The 19,895-nt window shown below is 37.8% G+C and overlaps 1 protein-coding gene across 1 annotated transcript in view; it reads left to right on the top strand.

Annotated features, from left to right (window-relative positions):
* The first annotated feature begins 8,529 nt into the window (after positions 1-8,529).
* The window catches only part of cdcp1a (CUB domain containing protein 1a), a 55,179-nt gene continuing 43,813 nt past the window's right edge, over positions 8,530-19,895 (top strand). The window contains 1 exon segment of the mRNA XM_056263124.1: positions 8,530-8,606. Coding sequence (XP_056119099.1) covers positions 8,534-8,606 — 73 coding nt within the window. The 5' untranslated portion in view covers positions 8,530-8,533.

Below are 19,895 nucleotides of genomic sequence, written 5' to 3'. Positions count from 1 at the left end.
CAGTTTTTCTTTTGTTAATGCAAAAAGGAGAAAAAAAAACTTTTGAAACCTTTATTTTTAAGAGTGTTGCACTTTCAAAAGTGTGAGGACAGATTTCTTGTGTTTGTATTTGTTTATGTAAATAATAATAATACGTAAGTGACATTAATGTTGAAAACTCAACTTTAGCTTGAGCGATGAGGTGACAGGCAATCCGTTTGTAAACAATGAAGTGAACACATTTGTATAAGGTTTATACTTTGTAGATCTGTCATAATTGTTATTTGTAGTATCAATAAATTCATAAAATATTCCTTTGAGGAGGTTTTGTAGCAGGTCTCAATAGAGGAAGATTCACTCGTTCTTTTCTTTCTTTCATTACTCACAGCAAGGATACAAAATCTACAACAAAAGTACAAATATAGCTGAAAGGCAAACAGTCTCAAGCACCAAAACTAGCTATATGGGAGATTGACACACGTCTTTACAAATATTATGTGTTTTTACTGCAAAGTCATATTGTGAGTGTGCTCAAAAATTATGGTAATTCCCAAAGTGATAATTGAAGAAAAAAAAAAAAGCCATTCAAACTGATGGATAAAGATCAGACCTAAGGATTTATAATTCTCTTGAGGTCAACAAGCCAATAGCTCCTCATCTGTCAATCACATTGGAATAAATATATGCCCTCTGCGTTATAGAAAATGATCAGGATCAGAAATGAATAAAACATGAAGTTTGCTTCACGGAATGTAATTAGACATTACGATCCACACCAACAAATATATCCTGAATCTCCACAAGTAAATGAATCAAAATTATTTTCAGAAAACTAGAACAACGGACATATTTTTATTTATAGAAATAAAAACGAAATTGTATGATAACAAATTCATAGGAATTAAGAACTTTGAAGCTATCATGTAATGCAGAGTTATTAATACAATTATTATAGCAATATTCTCACCAAATTTGCTACACAGTATTGCCACGTTAAGGTTATGAGGGACGATACTGATATGAAATGGAATGAAGGGGAATATATATAATATATAATATTATGAATGAAATGTACAGTTCCTGTATCAGTATCTTTATAGCCTTAGTCGGTGATATGCCACAAGCTTTCAAATAGTTCAATGTAGACAAGCAAATGGTTGCTGTGGTGATGAACAACAATTAATATATATATATATATATATCCCGTATCTGAGGTTATCACTTAATATTGATAATAAATATGCAGTTTCTCGATCTATTCACACAGGCACTCCAGGTTACTTTTTCACACACCCCATAATGAACGCACGACGTGTCCTTCATCTTTGTTAACTAATCCGAGTGTAGTTTATACAGTACAATACAATACAATATTTATTTATAAAACACATTTAGAAACAACCAAGGCTGGCCAAAGTGCTGTACAGAACAGAAAAAAAAAAAAAAAACTTATAAAAATATATATATTTTTTAACCTTTATTTATCCAGGTAAACTGTTTGAGAACCACTTCTCATTTACAAACATGACCTTGCCAAGAGGCTACAAGAATAAATAAGAACATACTGTACACATAGTCAAACACATAACACATAGAAAAAGCAACTAAATTAAAAAAAGATAGACAACAAAGGGGAAAAAGAAAAGAAATAGAGTGCTTAAATATATGTGTATAAATATGGTTCATGATTGTCAGCAGGAACAAGAGTCAACTATGTGATTTTCGAGGTTTTGCTTAAAGGTTAGTTAGTTAGTTAGTTAGTTAGTTAGTGAGTTAAGCTTTATTATCCCCCATGGGGCAATTTAGTTTACAGCCAGCAGTCACATACAACTTACCATCGACACAAAACAAAGAACACATTCTAAAACAATACATTAAATATACTCATACACTCATTAATTTAAAAGACTAATCGCTCTGGGGATCATGGACTTCTTAAACCTGTTGGTGTTACCCCGTGGAACTTTATAACGGCGCCCGGAAGGAAGCAGTAAAAACTCTTGGCACAACGGATGAGATGGGTCAGCAATAATAGCCTTAGCCTTCCTCAAACATCTGACCCTGTACACCTCGCTTAGGTCATTTAAGGCAATTCCAGCAATCTTACTACACACTTTGACAACATCATTAAGACGGTTCTTTTGCTTCTCCAAGAGAGAACCGTGCCAACAGATAAATGAAAAAGTAAAAATTGATTCAATAAAACAGGAATAAAACATTTTCATAAAAGTAGTATCCAGGTTAAAATTTCTAAGTTTCCGATAAAAGTACATGCGTTGATGAGCCTTCTTGCAGACAGCATCTACCTGCGACTCAAAGCGCAACTTATTGTCAATGACTGTCCCCAGGTATTTGTAGTTCTCTACCTGATCCACAGCCTGGCTTTTGATAAGAGCAGGAGGAAGAGACACAGGTGACCTGCCAAAGTTGATGTACACTTCTTTAGTTTTGTTTACATTAATGTTTAGAAAGGCAGTTCCACACCACTCAAGAAAATCTGATAAAACAGGACCATGCTCACAGTCTTTCTGACTTAGAAGTGAAACAATGACAGAGTCGTCAGCAAACTTAACAACATGACGACCTGGATAGCTGCTCTGACAGTCATTAGTATATAGGACAAATAAAAGTGGCGACAGTACACAGCCCTGCGGAGATCCAGTTGATGACCAAAGAACATCCGATTGGATCCCATTGACCCTGACTCGCTGAGGCCGCTCTGTTAAGAAGTCCATCAGCCAACTGATCAAACCTGGGTCAATGTTGAAGTTTTGATTCAGTTTATCAACTGAAAAATCAACAAAAAGCAAACGGACTAGAGAACCTGCCCCTTCGAGATGTTTAAAAACCAAATTTAAAAGTGTTCCTGTGGCATCATCCACACCTCGACCTGGTCTATAAGCAAACTGTAAAGGATCCAGTCTGTCCTGAACATAGTCCATTATGGCAGACTTCACCAGTTTTTCAAACGATTTCATCACCAGAGAAGTGAGTGCTATAGGTCGGAAGTCATTCAGTAGCTTTGGGGCTTTAATTTTTGGGACTGGCACAATGATAGAGTCTTTCCAAAGACGAGGGACCCTGTGCAACTGCAGTGATAGTTGAAAGATGTATGTGAAGATGTCCGCCAACTGCACAGCACAGTTTTTAAGAAGTCGTCCTCCAATGTGATCAGGACCAGGGCTTTTCCGCTCTTTGACTGATCTAAAAGCTTTAATGACAGCACATTTATCGATGTGAACATTAGGGGGAGTACAAGCATTATCCTTAAAAACAGACACCGCTTTACTAAAATTATGCTCATCATAACGATTAAAAAAAAACATTAAATTCATTTGAAAGTTGTGAGTCATTTATCCCATTAAGTGAGACTACACTCTTCTTTGTTGGCATCATATTTTTCACACCTTCCCATGCAGGGCGTGCATCACCTACACTCAATAAGTTTTCAACTTTATCTTTGTAAGCGAACTTTGCGAGTTTACAACTGGCCAAGTTCTCTCTTAACTTGCTTTGAGAGCTCCCTGTATTGTTGCGTGTCTCCTTGATTAAAATAAATATTCCTCTGATTAATCAGTTTCTTGACTGATTTTGAGACCCACTGTTTATTATTAGCATAAAGTAAACGGGATTTCTTGGGGACAAACATATTTTCACAGAAAGAAATAAAACTAGAAACCGTTTCTGTTAATTCATTTATATCCGTGCAGGAATTCTTAAAAACGTCCCAGTCGGTCTCAGCAAAACATTCTTGTAGATCCTGCACCGATTCATCCGACCATACCGGCACCAGAGTTCGCTCAGGCTTGTTCCTCTTCAGGACAGTTTTGTATGTCGGAACAAGATAAACAACACTGTGGTCGGACGCACCAATAGGAGCTCTCAGGACTGATTTATATGCTCCTTTAACTGTCCCAAAACAAAGATCAAGACACTTGAAATGCCGAGTCGGACAAGTGACATATTGAAAAAAGCGACCAAGCGCTTTCCCGGGTTTACAGTGGTTAAAATCTCCCATTAAAAAAAACGGCGCATCCGGCGCTCGCGCTTGAAAACTCTGCACTTTTTTGGTCAGGATTTGAGTTGCGATGTCAGCGTTACCCCTGAGATGAATATAAACCACAGTCCCAAATAGTTGTGGAAATTCCCTCGGCAAATAGAATGGCCGTAGCGACACCGCTAAAAGCTCAATGTCTGGTGTACATAAGGACTCACGAATGATGACTGTTCTGCACCAGCGTTTATTAATGTATAAACATAAACCTCCGCCCAGTGACTTACTGTCAGGGGTCTCTGTCAAGACGAAAGGGTGCTCCAAAGCCATCAATTTCCATATCTTCCTGGGAGACGTGCTCTTTAAGCCATGTTTCTGTGAAGGCAAGGATGCACGCGTCCCGATACTCCTCCAGAAACCTCACGTGTGCTTGGACTTCATCCACTTTATTGCGTAGGGACTGCACATTTGCTAACATTATAGAGGGAAGGGGGATTCTGCGGTGACCAAGTCTTTTGAGCCTTTGCCGTACACCTCCACGTCTCCCTCTCTTCCTCCTTGCCCGTGGCGGTATCCAGCTCTGGGTCCCAGGCGTGACTGGGTCCCGAGAGGTTCTCGTAATAGGCCGAGAACCTCTCGGAATAGCTGTAGCCAGATAGCATAGGCTTTAGTGTGTGCTGGAGGCGAACAACAATGCAGCTGGAGATAGATGTTGTTATCTTGCTGTAAATCCTGTTTCAAGAAACCGTCACAGATCTAGGCTGAAAACCAGCCACACTGCAGCAGATCCCTGGGTTGTAGTATGAAGATAGGCCTCAAACCAAATAATAGGCCAAGAGCTTACAAATATAACAGGGTAGGTTAAATGAAGGCACTGTCTGGATTATTTCAGTGAGAGGTGCTCTTAAACCTTTTAAAAAGTTAAAAATGGGCAAACAAAGAGCAGACAGAAAGACATGCAGCCATCTTGGAAAGGGGGCGGGGACTTTTTTTTACTAAATCAAGGAGTATTAATATCCAAAGAGAATAAATAGGTCTTTAAACAAGACTTGAAGGTGGAAACAAAGAGAGCTAATCTGATGTAAAGAGGAAGAGTGTTACGAAGTTTGGGGCCTCGATCACCTCATGTTTTAAGTCTGGATCTAGGCATAATGAGTAGACAGTGATCACTGGATCTCCGAGATCTATAGGAGAGTACGGGCAAGGTAGATCGGTCAGGTACTGAGGGGACAATTTTTTGAGAGCTTTATAAACAATTACAATTTTAAAATCAATTCTACATTTGACAGGTGCAGTGTGGATAAAATAGGGGTGACCGACTCATGCTATGTGACCGGTCCTAGTGAGGAGACTGAGAGACACCAAAATAAAGTGAATTACAATAGTCTAGACGAGTTGTTACGAAAGAATCACTGTTAGAAAGTTAATCAGGGATAAAAAGGGTTTCACTTTAGAGGTTTCACTTTTCGACTTGTCAGGTTTATAGTCCTATCTATAGGGGCTTTCGCACTGGATAGTTCTAGGAACTAACTACCAGGATGGTTCCCCTTCCCCGAGAACTAATGGTTCCCCTAGGAATGTTTTCTGGTTGCATTCGCACCGCCAGTAGGAACTCTGAAGTGACTTAACTTGTTGTTGTGACTTTTATTTTGACGGCGCTGAGAAAGCAAACAAACAATACATTCTCCGTGTTCATTAGTATGCGATCTGTCTAACAGTCCTGTCTAATATGTTATTAGATAGAACTATTATACATAGAAAGTAGATAGTAATGAAAAGTTGGTAGCGTATGGCGTGTGGTTGATGTCCAGTGTTGCTAGCTGAGCATTGTTCTCCTCAAAGTTGCGTTGGATTTTCTCCTCAGCGTAAAGTTTAAGAGGTCCATCTATCACTGTTTTCCATGTTCGTAGAGTTAGTTTGTGGTGTAAATATATAGGCTATAGTCTGTGTGTTTATACAGCCTTTTTTTATAAATGGCGGGTGCTGGTGTTTTGCGTGCGTTCGGCCAATCAGCGTACACTAACATCACGGATAGTTCCTATAGCGCTGGTTTAGACCCTACTCTGAAGTAGGAGCTCAATTAGTTCCTCTAAAAGAGCTCCTAGAACTAAAATAGTTCCTAGTTCCTGCGGCAAATCTGACCAACAGCTTAGTTTAGCTTAGCCTCAGACACTTTTAGAGCAGAAAAAATAACGAAGAAGACAAGAGGGGAATTAAATTTGTGGCACACCAAGACATTTCTCCTTATATAGAACATGTTTGCCATGAAGAGTTCTGTAAAACTGAGTAAAGAAACCCTGGGGCTCATCAAACCTTTATTTTCAACCGTTTATTTTCAATTTTTTATCCAAAACCAGCCAGCAGAGTTTTGTCTGAAACCCAAAATCAGTTAACTTGAGAAATCAGCTTGAGAAGAAGACAGAGGAAGCTTAAACTTATGGTTAAACGTCAGGTTAAACGTATGACTAAAAACGGTTTACTAATAATCTGAAAATGATCATTTTCACTGTTTTTGTACTTGTTCTTGTATGTGACACATTTAATGCGAAGTGAGAAGAGTAGGTGAGTCTATGTCTTTGGAAATGCAGTAATAACAATAGTCAAATATTACAAATGGTTAAACAAATGAAGATATTAAACATGACTCTTAAATGGCCAAGTCAGGTAAGCTTTCCTTGTCACTCTTTCCAATGCAGATTACAGAAGAACACAAGCATTCATGTGATTTACCAACAAAACCAGTTGAAATAAGACATGATGGAAACTCAGAAGGGAAGAGCAGGAGACTTGGATGTATTCTGAGCATGTGCTGTTGATCAAGTCCAGTTAAATAGAATGAATAGAGTTAAAGTAACCCACCCAGACTCGTGTCACCAGTCTCATCAGCATAGGACAGGGCCTCCAAAAGCCAACAAAGACAAAAGGTGAGAGTCTCAGTAATCAGACTCATCCGACTTACAATAAAGTGAACAGGATTTGGCAAAAAACTTCTTATTGAAATATCTGCTCAACAGAATCATACATCAGATGTCATCATAGTCAGTGGTCTCAAACTCAGCTCTGGAGTTTCTAGAGATCCTGAAAGCCTTGATCTGTGAGGATTTTGTAAGGACGAACCCAATTGCAGACAGTTTGCAAAAACACACAAGGTTTATTTGACAAAAAAGGGAAAAACAAAACCCACGATGGGGTAAAACCAGACTGAAGGGCAAAAACAAAGACTAACAACACTAGACTAAGACTTGACAGGTAACTAGACAAATAACTAATAACAGCAACAAGATCAGGATTGTACAGGACAGAGTTCTTCACTAGATACTCACAAGAGGGTCAACACACAGGTATGGGATCACAGGATACACACACTGAGAATCACAATGAACCGGCACAAGACAGCAAACACAAGGGGATTAAATAGAGAGACTAATGATAACAACAGGTGACAGGTAAAGCAATAATGACAAAACGAGGATAACAAGGGGGCGGGGCCAGAGGACGAGACAACACAAGCACATGGCCCAAACCAAAGGCCATGTGCTTGCACACAAAACATGGTTCTGTCATGATCCTGCCTCAAGAATTAAAGAACAACAAGAACTAGATGGCAGAATCATGACATGATCAGCTGGACCAGGTGTGTGTTAGTTTAGGGTTGGAGTTTCAGACCATTGCCTTAATGCTAAATACAATATACTTCACCTTAATTTTTTATGCGATGTTGATTCTTAAATTTGTAATCCAACACATGATTAAAATTAAATAAAGCCATTGGAGGGAGCGATTGATAAAAACATAATTTAATTACATTACTTTACATAGCCAGACAATCAGAACCGTAATAATTCAACTCAAGTTGTGCTGTGACACTAAAAAGTCTCTTATTTCCACGGATCCTTAATAATCAGAATTTGAATGGATATTGGGAAAATCGATAAACTGATAATGTCACACAGCGCCTTCTAGAGGACAACGGTTTTGTTGCTGTTTTGTAAAAAAAAATATATATATATATACATTATAATACTATCCATTTCTGTCCACTTATAAAGAAAATACTAAAGAGGTAAATCTTGTCAAGAGAATGTCTTTTTTTTATCTAGGCTACTTTTTTATTTGAATTTCAGCTCTTTTGATACATAAATATTTTTTATGACTAGTCTACGTTCTATATAATTCTTTAATTCTATAATATTCTAAACCTGGTTATCAATCAAATAAAATGCAATAATGAACGATATATTTAAATAATATATTTAATTTATATTAGATATCATATAAAATCAAAATTACAATTATAAGTATTATTCACAAGATAAGTCTCTTATGGCCAGTTCTCCCGCTTGCCGACACTGATGGGACCATAGATGGGAACGGCAGCCGACACGCGGTTTTAACGGGTACTATAGCCTTACTAGTTCAGGCCAGGGATTCACCTGGATCACGGCTAACCTTAACCTGGAAGTCTGTCGCAAACCAGGAAGCCGTATTGTCTGTGAGGAGCAGTGGAAACTTTGTTTGCGGTCATTTCTGGACCATTCCAGGAGTTTACAATAAAAAGTCATGCGATTTTGGCGGTTCACGTGCTTTTTGCTTCTTTTGGGTTTTTTCCAGTCGTCGTTCTCGGAGCTCACAGGTAACAACATATTCACCTCAGCTCAGTCTAACTTTCACAGTTAGTAGGCTATACTACTATCCATATCCATTCCCTGTATCGGGGTTAATCCTTTTTTCTAATATGCCTTTTCATTTATGAAATTAATATAATACATGGGTTAACAGTGTGTTTGATTTACCCATATCGTAACGTTAATCTCATAAAAAAGCAAGACTGACCGCAGGTTGTAGGATTTTTTGATTGAATTGTCTAATGACAAATTTCACTTGGTGTTTAAATCTCTTTTCATACAAAACATGGAGTGTGGTGGAGACGGTTAACGTGTTGCTGCAGCATCTAAAATATAGTTAGGGCCAAAGCCCTGAAAGGATTAGGATTATTCCCTTTTTTTTTCTTTTTTTTTTTTTTTCAATGCCACAAGAACAGAGGTATCACATATTCACAATATTACATTAACTGCCAGGAAAATAAAAATTAAAAATAAATTTAAAAAATATATATATTTTTTTTTACATAAAATCCAGTGTTTTCAAAGCATTACATGTTTTCATTGCTTTTTTGTTTTTAGTTTGTTCCAAAAGATGTACATATAATTTAAAGTCATTTATAAAATGTGGAAAATTTGGTTTACATTGAGCCCACTTCTTTTTATGTATATGGTATTTTCCTAATAAAATAAATAGCTGTATAATATGCTGTTCTTTGTTTAAATTGTCTTTCTGAGTATAAAAAAGCACATCAAAAACACAAATTTCCATCATACACTTCAGTTTTCTATTAATAAAGGTTTCTAAATCTTTCCAAAATAATCTGTAATAGTAAATACAGTGAAAAAAACAGATGCAAAATTGTTTCTTTCTCTAGTGCACAAAATTCACAAGTATACGAAATATTAAGATTAAATCTTTCCAAAACATGCTTAGCAGGATAAATTCGGTGAAGTATTTTGTAAGACACTTCCTTAATTTTGTTATTTACACAAAACTTATTTGGTAATTTCCATGCTTTAACCTAAGAGATATCACCAAATAAAGAAGACCAAAAGAATCTTGCTGCAGGAAAAGACACCGAGCCAAGAGCTTTCCTTATAATCATATTGCTACATTTTTGTTGTAAAACATCAACATTATCAATGAAAATTTTACCACAAATATTGTCCAAGTTGATTTCCACTAAATCAGCGTTTTTTAAGAGTAAAATCACACTCTTTGGAATCGCGTCAAGAACAATAGCAAACTCTCTTGGTTTAACTGGTAATTTAAATTTTTGTAGAAATTCAGTAATGATAACAAATATCCATTGGAATTAACCAATTGTCTTACTAATATAATCCCTTCATTGAACCAAGTGTGATAGAATAGTGATTTGTTTTTAAAAAGTATGTCGATTAGGATTATTCCCACTGTGCAAAGTTACCTCCAGATGACGTAGTTTCAACGGTGTGCTTGTCCGTCCTATGTCGGTATCAGGAGGGTGCAGACTGTGACGCCAATCAACGTATTTTTCCGACGTCTGTCGAACTTCCTGTATGGACTTCCACAGGACTTCTGTTTAAGGGCTAAATGTAGTCCAGATATGGTCGTTGTGGACGTCTCATTTTGGTCCCCTATGGGTGCAGACTGTAACGCCAGACGACGTCTTTTTTTGTCGTCTAATGATCGTCCTGTATTAAAGCTGCTGTAGGTAACTTTTGTAAAAAATATTTTTTACATATTTGTTAAAACTGTCATTATGTCCTGACAGTAGAATATGAGACAGATAATCTGTGAAAAAAATCAAGCTCTTCTGGTTCCTCCCAGTGGTCCTATTGCCATTTGCAGAAATACACGCTCCCGGTCAGAAACAACCAATCAGAGCCGAGAGGAGTGTCTTAGCAGTGTCAATCACGCTCGTGTACGCGCTGATCACACCCCTCTCTTGCACAGCGCGAGCCGTCGTTCAAACTCAAGATTGCCGGCGAGCTGCAGCTGTGCTTATGACGGAGAAACAACCTAAACTGCCAATTCTCGAGTGACACCTGCTCATAAAACAAAGAGGTAAAAGGAAAAAGACTGATGACGATAAACAAGCGAAAAAGAAAGAATTACACAGAGCCCATTGACTCGGTGTCAAAACTCTAGCCGCATAACATGTAGATAAAATGTCACGCACTCTGCTAAGCAACAATTGAAACCTGCTAATTCACTGGCTTGTCATGTTGCTGAAATAATGTACTAGCACACCTTATCTAGCATTATATATCGCTAGAATACTTACATACTGTAACGTTAGTTACCGTTATATTAGCGTTACCTTACTAGCTATTTATAACTTATAGAAAGAGTGCAACGTTATAAAGTTACATGTATTGCAAAATACATAATGATTTGAGGACCAAGTTTCTGGTCCAAGTATGGGCAGGCCATAGTCAATGTAAAGCATATTATTGACGTTTAGTCCCTATTAGTGAATGTGCTATATAACTTTTTATCCGCTGTTATCGGTGGCCCTGTTTACTAGCCTGCGCGTTCACGACAGGCTCCGCTGTGGAGGACGAGCTGTGGGGAGGGCTGTAGCGCAGCAGAGAGCAAGGGGGCGGGACCTGGAAGTTGTGCTTGTTCAAATTTTCAGGCTAACTGTACGTTCACACCGCCGCCGGCGAGAGCGGCAAAATTCGCTCTCGCCGCCCTGCCAGCGACGCCATGGAAAGATTCGTGGACGCTCTGATGCTCTGACGTAGATCGAATGTTTGGTCTTTTTTAAAACTTTATTTAAAGGGGCCGTAAAGCAAACAAGCATGTCGATCGTTATTTTTGCAGAAAATTGATCGATGGAAAGAACTTAACAATTATAGTGACATGTTTGCTAACGAAATAAACCAATTAAAAGCCATTTGTGTGGTGTGGCTTTTGTGTTCATGGTTAAGTGCTATTCTAATTTGCATTCCCGCTGAAAAACAAGCGTTCTAGCGCAAAAATCTTGCCTAAAAATAGTGTTGCGCGCCTTCTTATCAAATTCAAATGATCATCCTCTCCTCTATTTTGCTTGGGAACTAATGTGGTCGGAACCAAAGCTACTTGACTGCGTTCTCTGGAATCCTCTCAAACGGAGCACTTCTGCATTCCGATTGGTTGCCGCCGAACCGCGTCATAGCTCATTACCATAAAGTTGAGCTGATTTCAACTTCTCCTCGCCGCTCCTCGCCGCTCTCACCGTCCAAGACGCGCCGCGCCGCCCTCGCCGGAGCTCGCCGCCGGCTCTCATTGAAAATGAATGACTTCCGGCCAATTTGACGCTCTCGCCGGCGGCGGTGTAGTCAAACGGTAAGTCAACGTTTTCTCAAAACTCCCAACTGCAGCTTTAACGACCAGAGGACCTCTGTGTAAGGGCTAATTGTACTCCAAATGTGGTCATTGTGGACGTCCCATGTTGATACTTTAATTTTTTTTTTAAAAATGTATTGCTCAAACGTAAACAACAGTATACAAAACATACAACTTAATATTACCCTTGCCAGGGGGATATCACATACATTCAAACAAATTGTAAGTTATACAAATATTTCTAGTTTTCATAGCCTTTTTGTTCAATGAACCACTAATTAATTTTATATACGATGACATATCACAATAAAAATGTTTAAAGGCCGGTTTTTGTTTTATATATTTGCATTTGTGGATATAGAATTTAGCTTGCACAATTAGTAAATTTATAATAAAGAACATATGTTCTTTACTTTGTTTTCTAAAAAAACAAAACATAACATTTTCCCACTTCAAAGTAAAGTCCTTGTAAAGTTCTTTCATAATAAAGCTGCAGAAGTCCTTCCAGAAGGTTGTGGAGTGTGTGCAGATCCAAAAAAGGTGCTGGGTGGTCTCAGGGTGATTTCCGCAAAAAGAACAGTTCACATCAATGTCCCTTTTGAATTTCGTCATATAGTGGTTAGCAGGGTAGTACTTGTGGATAATTTTAAAATAAATTTCTTTGACCTTGTTTGTTACAAAAAAGTTATTGGGAATTGTCCATACTTTTTTCCAGTTAATATCATTTACAAAAGAATTCCAGTATGAAACAACATATGGGACAGATATCACTTCTTTCTGAAACAAAGACCGTACATATTTATTGTTATTTTTAGAAGAGGTCAGACAAATTTTACCTATATCTGAATCAATTGGATTATAGAAAGGAACAGAAGAGATATTAAAATCAACACTTCTAAATAGTATTTTGACACCAGAAGGTATAGCATTGCATATTCTTTCGGTGTTGCTGGAAACTTATAGGTGTTTAAAAAATTCTGTATAAGACATAAGTTGTCCATCACTATTGAACAGTTGAAACACTAAAATAATCTGTTTCTCAATCCAGTTAGGAAAAAATAATGACTTATTCTTATACAGAATATCCCGGTTGTTCCATATAATACATTTATGGGGAGAAAAGTTGTGCTTATATATGAGCATCCATGCTAACAAAACTTGTTTGTGAAATAAAGAGAGCTTTTCCGGTATTTTGTCTAATTCCAACCTAATAAAAAGCTCCTTGTCGGATCCCGCGTTTAAGATTAAATCTTGACGTTGTGCCATTTTTCATTCTAACGGAGCTATTAGCATTTGAATACAGGGCCAAGTCAGCATTACAGAACATATCACCAAAGCCAAATTTTTTAAGAGAGAGAAATATGAATTCATGCTCAATAGAATCAAAAGCTTTGTAGAAGTCTAAGAGGAGGATAAATGAGTCATCCTGTATCAGATCTGAGTAATCCAAAATGTCAAAAACTAGTCTGAGATTATTAGAGATATGCCTATTCTTCATAAAACCAGATTGAGTTTCGTCTATAATATCATCTAATACATCTTTTATTCTTCTGGCCAACACTAAAGCCATGATTTTATAGTCATTGTTTAAAAGACATATTGGTCTCCAATTGTCAATAAAAAGCGGATCCTTATTAGGCTTTTGGGATTAGAGTGATGAGGCCTTGCGTGATACTTGTTGGAAGAGTAATCCTTTCAATACTTTCGACAAATACTTGTAACATGAAAGGTGCTAGTAGATCAGAAAATGACTTATAGAATTCTGATACCAGTCTATCGTTGCCAGGTGATTTATTATTTTTAAGAAGAGCAATAGCTCCAATAACCTCTTCTTTTGTAAGTGGACTGTCACAATAAACCCTATCAGTGTGTTCTATCATTTTTACATTATTTATAGAGTTGATAAATTTAGTCGCTGTATCTGCATGTACTTAGACTCATATAGCTTTGAATAAAAGACATAACAAAATTGGGAGATGCTTTGGGCATCATCAGTGACAGTGCCGTTTATATTCAACTGATGAATAGTATTTGTCTTGGATCTGTGCTTTTCTAAGCGGAAGAAATAAGCGGAGTTTTGTTCACCTTCCTCTATCCATCTTTTTCTCGACCTAACAAAAGCTCCTTCAGCTTTTCCACGATATAAATCATTGAGTTCTCTCAGATGTAATTTATCCTCCTCTGATACTCCATCTGGTGAAGAGATTTGAACAATTAGTTTTTCTTCTGCTGCTGTCTTAAGTTTAGCCATTTTAGCTCCATATTGCCTTAAAAATTTGCCTGCTTCAAATTTAAAAAGTTCCCAATTAGCAGAATACAGGTTATTTTCCCTAGCCTTATCCCAATACAGCTTTATTAACCGCTTAATTTCTAATTTTACTGCGCTATGTCCTAAGAGCGAGCTGTTCAATTTCCAATATGAAGATCTATTGTTATTATGAGCAGAGAGTTGGAACTTAATGTAGATTGCCTGATGATCAGTAAGTGGTGTTGTAAGGATATTGACTTTTGGTATATTATTAGAAATTAAGTAAAAATCTATTCGAGATTTCCTTGAACCTGAACTGTTACTCCAAGTATAGGATATATTATTAGGAAACTTTTCTCGCCAAATGTCAACTACATTAAATTTTTCCATAAAAGTTTTCATTTTTTAATTATCTCTGGAATTTGGGACGTGGGGCCACCTATCAATTGAATTATTTAAAGTAATATTAAAATCACCTCCAATTAAGATAAATGAGCTATTTGGAGAGCCAAAAAGTTAACCTTACATCTATAGAATTCTGTATTCTTGTGCGTTCAATGTTTTGTGAAAGTTGTTTTTAATGTTTGTATGGATTTAGATAGCTATATTTTGTACAGCACTTTGGTCAACCAAGGTTGTTTTAAATGTGCTTTATAAATATAATAAACTTGAAACTTGAATAAACTAGAATCAATTAATTTATCATTTTCAGGCTTGGTATTGTAACCATAAATATTAATAATAATAAAGATAGAGTGGTTATGATCAATTAGTAGACAAATATAGTGGCCTAAAGAATCACAATCTGAATGTAGAATAGTACCATTAAAAGAACCTTTCAAAGTTGTGACCCCAGCTGACCTCTCTGACCCATGCGAATACCACGCATCATTACCCCATTGGGACTTCCAGAAGTTTACATCAGCAGCTACTGAATGGCTTTCATGAAAGAAAGAAAAATCAGATTTAAAGTTTTTTGCATAAAAAAATAAGGCTTTACGTTTACAAATTTGTCTCAACCCCCTGGCATTAAGTGAAACAATAGAAAGTGACATAACAACGTATAACAAATATAAACTAATTTAAGGTAAGGCAAGGAAAGTATTTAAATGATCTACCTCAGAAAGGGATCGAGCTTTGCAGCATGAACTAACAATTTGGCAAAAACAATATAAACAAAACTTAGATTCTCAGCTTATGTAGGCTACAGAATAGTGCTAGATAGGAAGCAATGTTATAATCACTAAAAAAAAAGACATTGTGATGATAGTGGTTTAACATTGTAATGACTTAGAGCAATTCAAGGCGAACATAGCCTATGTAAGCTACCACCTTTAGTTATCCTGAAGATGGGAAGATTTCTGTCCAGTTAACGAATCCACGACGTCCAACGTAGTAAGCTTTCTTGCCCTCACTTGCACTCCTTTTCGATGATGGGCCGTAACTTGTTCCGTCGTTCTCTATCTTCTTTTGAGAGATCCTCTGCAAACTTCCAGTGGTTGTCTTTGAGAAATTGTGACGTCTTTGCAGCTTTGGTCACCCTTGAGATGAATTGAATGAGAATCGGTCTGGGCTTGCTGCTGTTTGGGAGCTTGGCACCGTTGCGATGCACAGTGTCAACAGTATCACGGATGCGGTTTTTGCATTCAGGTAAAACGGCTTGGCAGATCTCGATGGCAATCTGGCGGACATCGTTCTTTTCATCTTCTTTGACACCAAGGAGCCTCAGATTCCACCTCCGAGAGTACCGTTCCAGATCGAATATCTGTTGCTGGTGTGTGTCCATGCGACTCTCCTCTTTAGTCATCCTGTTTTCTAGAGTGCCCACTCGTAGAGGCCTGCATTTCAACGGGCCCCGATTTATTTACGCTTCTAGGGCCAGGCTTCGGGCCAATTTTCACGTCATAGTTCACACGCGGGCCGGGCCTCGGGCCTGTTTTAGGCTTATCTTTTTTTATAGCCTATTTTAGACAAATTAATTAAAATAAAATATGAGAAGATGACGATTGAAAAGCAAACATAGAAAGACGTTTTATAACCTATCACACTGACATGACTGACACATGACAGTCTGCTCACGCACACGCACACAGGTTTCCCGGCGGCGCGATCTGAGATTCGTGCGACCGGCTCGTTCTGTGTTTAGTGTCCCGGTAGCGAGCGTGACTTCAGCGCAGCTGGAAAAAGTACGACTGGATTAAAACCTTCCACTGTGGATGCTGTGCTTTTTCTTCACGATGCTCTGAGACTGTTCTTAGTCTGTTCTGAGTCTGTTGGAAACTATTGGAAATAAGAATGGCCATGTTCTGTAGTGACGACTTGATTTTTGAGGTAAGATAACCTGCATGTTTGTTTTTAATGTAATTTATTTGATTTGTTTAGATTGCATTCTCTGTATTGTATTGTAAACTCATTTAGTTTGCGAGCACAGCTTTTCAAAAATGACAATAAACGTTTAAACAAACGTTAACTGTCTGTGTGATATGCTTAAGTTGTTTTATATATATGGATTGTATTGTAGCCAAGTAAAGTGTTGATTTGAGAGGCTATACATGGATCAAACATGTTTAACTCATGTCGGCTGCTTGGTCGTCATTAATTTTTTTTTTTTTTTTCTAAATTAACTTTATAAAGAAATGAAAATAAACTTACTGGTAAATACTTTGCCATTGAGAACAAAACATATCTGTTTTACTGACTGCAACATAGGGCAGGCTGTGAATCCTTTTTTTTTTTTTTTTAACGGGCTCGGGTCGGACTCGGGCTGATCATTCTTGTTGAGTTCGCCATCATAACATAAAGGGTAGAAAACCGGCTAAAACATGACGGAGGAATAAACTCACGGAGCCATCGGGTTTCGTTTGACTGTCGTGCACACTCACACAGGAGCATGCAGTCATTTTATTAAATTGCAACACCTGAAAAACATTATGAACGAACCACACCCCTTAGACTCACACCCCCTTAGTCAACAGTCATAATAAGAGCACATTCAAGGTCACCAATGTTCAACACCCCCACTTGCTCTTAGGCTGAATAACATACATTTATCATGTACATTTACATCACACCAAAAATAAAACACACAAATCTATCAAGCATGACTTTGGTTACAGGTTTGGTCAGAATATCTGCAACCATGGCTGCTGTAGGACAATATTCAATAGTTATCTTTCCATCTTCAAGTGCAGATCGAACAAAATGATACTTAATGTCAACATGTTTACACCTTTGACGGCATATGGGGTTCTTTGACAAAGCAATTGCCCCTTGATTGTCCTCATAAATTGTCACTGGTGTGTAAACACATTCATTGTCCATTTTGTTTAATAACTGGACAAGATATAGGCTTTCCTGTGCAGTAGCTGCCAAAGCCATATACTCCGCCTCACATGTGGAAAGAGCAACTGTGGATTGTTTCTTAGATCTCCAAGAAATAACAGGACCAGTGGCAGACAAACTAAAACAGTAACCAGTTGTACTTCTTCTATCATTTTGGTCTGCTGCCCAATCAGCATCACTAAATGCAAAGAGATTAAGATTTACATCATTTCTCCTATAAGACAATTCCTTGTTCACAGTTCCCTTTAAATATCGCAATACATGCTTAGCTGCTACCCAGTGTTGGTTCTTTGGTTCAGAAAAGTGTTGTGACAGCTTACTGACAATGAAACCTAGATCTGGTCTAGTACAAGTCATTAGATAGATCAAGCTACCAACCACTTCTCGATACCGCTTTGGATCAACACGTTCACCTTCATTATCAAATTGCATTCTGTTTTCGCATGGAGTTGACCTTGGTTTACAATTAATCATATCAAACCTCTCCAAAATCTTAATAATGAACCTTTTCTGGTTCATTTTTATCTCACCATCTCCTTGTGCAAAATCAATACCCAGGAAATGTGTAAGTTTACCAAGATCTTTCATTTTAAATCTTTCCTCCAACATTCTTTTCACATTTCTGAGTATCTGACTATCACTTGCTGCAATAAGAAGATCATCAACCCAGACTATCAGTATGATTCTCTCACCTCCAATTTGTTTATTGTAAACACAATGATCAGCAGGATTTTGAATAAAATCATTTTGAATCAGAAAATCATCTAGCATTTTATTCCAATTCCGCCCTGACTGTTTCAAACCATAGAGTGATTTGTTAAGTCTACAGACAAGCCTCTCACTTGTTTCTGACTTGACCTCAAACCCTTCTGGCTGTTCCATATATAATTCAGTATCAATAGGGGCGTGCAAATATGCAGTCTTTACATCCATTTGATGCAGTTCTAAACCATATTGAGCTGCAATTTGCATTAAACTACGTATTGATGTCATGTCAGCAGTTGGAGAAAAAGTTTCATTATAATCAATGCCTGCAACTTGACTATACCCCTTCGCCACATACCGAGCTTTGTATGTTGTCCCAACTGGGTTTTCCTTCAATGTGTAGACCCATCTGCCTCCCACTATATTTTTACCTTCAGGTAGTGTTGTAAGGGTAAACGTATCATTCTCCTTAAGAGAGTTCATCTCCTCCTGCATGGCCTTACTCCACAATTCTGACTCTGGTGAACTTATAGCCTCCTTTAGAGTGTGGGGTACATCACATGCAACTCTATAACAATAATCAATACTGGCTAGTGCATGGTCATCATCACATTTTATTCCACACTCATAATCCCTCAAATACTGTGGAGGCCTCTTCTCTCTCTGTGGATAACGCCTGCTCTCAACACTTTCCCTTTCACCTGTGTTGGGGTTTGGGTCACACGTTTCAGATCTTATGTCCTGGGGATTTATTAATTCTATTTTCTCAGGTTTTGATAGGTGAGTTTCGGCGCTCTCCCTACGCACATCATCTTCACACGTTAACTGATCTGTCTGAGTGTGGCATTCTGTCCCACTCTTTGTGATAAACTCCACCAACCTACTTTTGTTCACTTTTCCTGAGTCTGGATAGAAAACTAGATATGCAGGGCTATTCTTGTCATAACCAATGAAAATCCCTTTTTCACATCGAGAGTCTAACTTTTTCTTGTTCTGTTTGTATGCATAGCACTCTGACCCAAATATTCTCATTCTTGAAAGATCAGGCTTCTTTCCAGTCAGCATATAGTATGGGGTCTGTTCTACACGTCTGTTATAACATCTGTTGCGAATAACAGCTGCAGTCTGGATTGCGTACGTCCATAACATTTTTGGTAAGCTACTCTCGATTAACATACACCTTGCCATATCAAGCAAAGTTCTCCAGCTCCTCTCAGCTGTCCCATTCTGATGGGGTGAATAGGGAGCTGAGGTTTCATGTCTAATTGCATTTTTGCTGAGCAGGGACTGAAATTCCCTGGATGTAAACTCGGTGCCATTATCAGATCTCATACATTTAATTTTACCATAAGGTGAAACATCAGCAATGAACTTCTCGGTTCCTTTGACTGTATCACTCTTTGCTCTCAAAAAATATGTAAAGATTGCACCTGAATAGTCATCAGTAAAGGCCAAGATATACCTGAAACCATCTTTTGCTACCGGCTCCATAGGTCCAGCTAAGTCTGTGTGCACAAGTCCAAGGGGAACTTTTGCTTTTTCATCTGCCTCCCTGTTCCTGCTCTGAGCAAACTTTCCCTGTATGCACACTTCACATTTTAAATTAGACATTTCAGTTCTACCTTTAATTTTCATCCCCTTTGTGACATTTTCCAGCTTCAACACATCCTCATAATTACAGTGACCAAGAATTTCATGCCATGTGTGGAT

Source organism: Rhinichthys klamathensis, unplaced genomic scaffold, assembly GCF_029890125.1.
Source record: "Rhinichthys klamathensis goyatoka isolate OS25496 unplaced genomic scaffold, OSU_Roscu_1.1 h1tg000198l_1, whole genome shotgun sequence".
Lineage (NCBI taxonomy): Eukaryota > Metazoa > Chordata > Actinopteri > Cypriniformes > Leuciscidae > Rhinichthys > Rhinichthys klamathensis.
The sequence above is the reverse complement of the archived record's forward strand: the minus strand, read 5'-3'. Positions and strand labels throughout refer to the sequence as shown.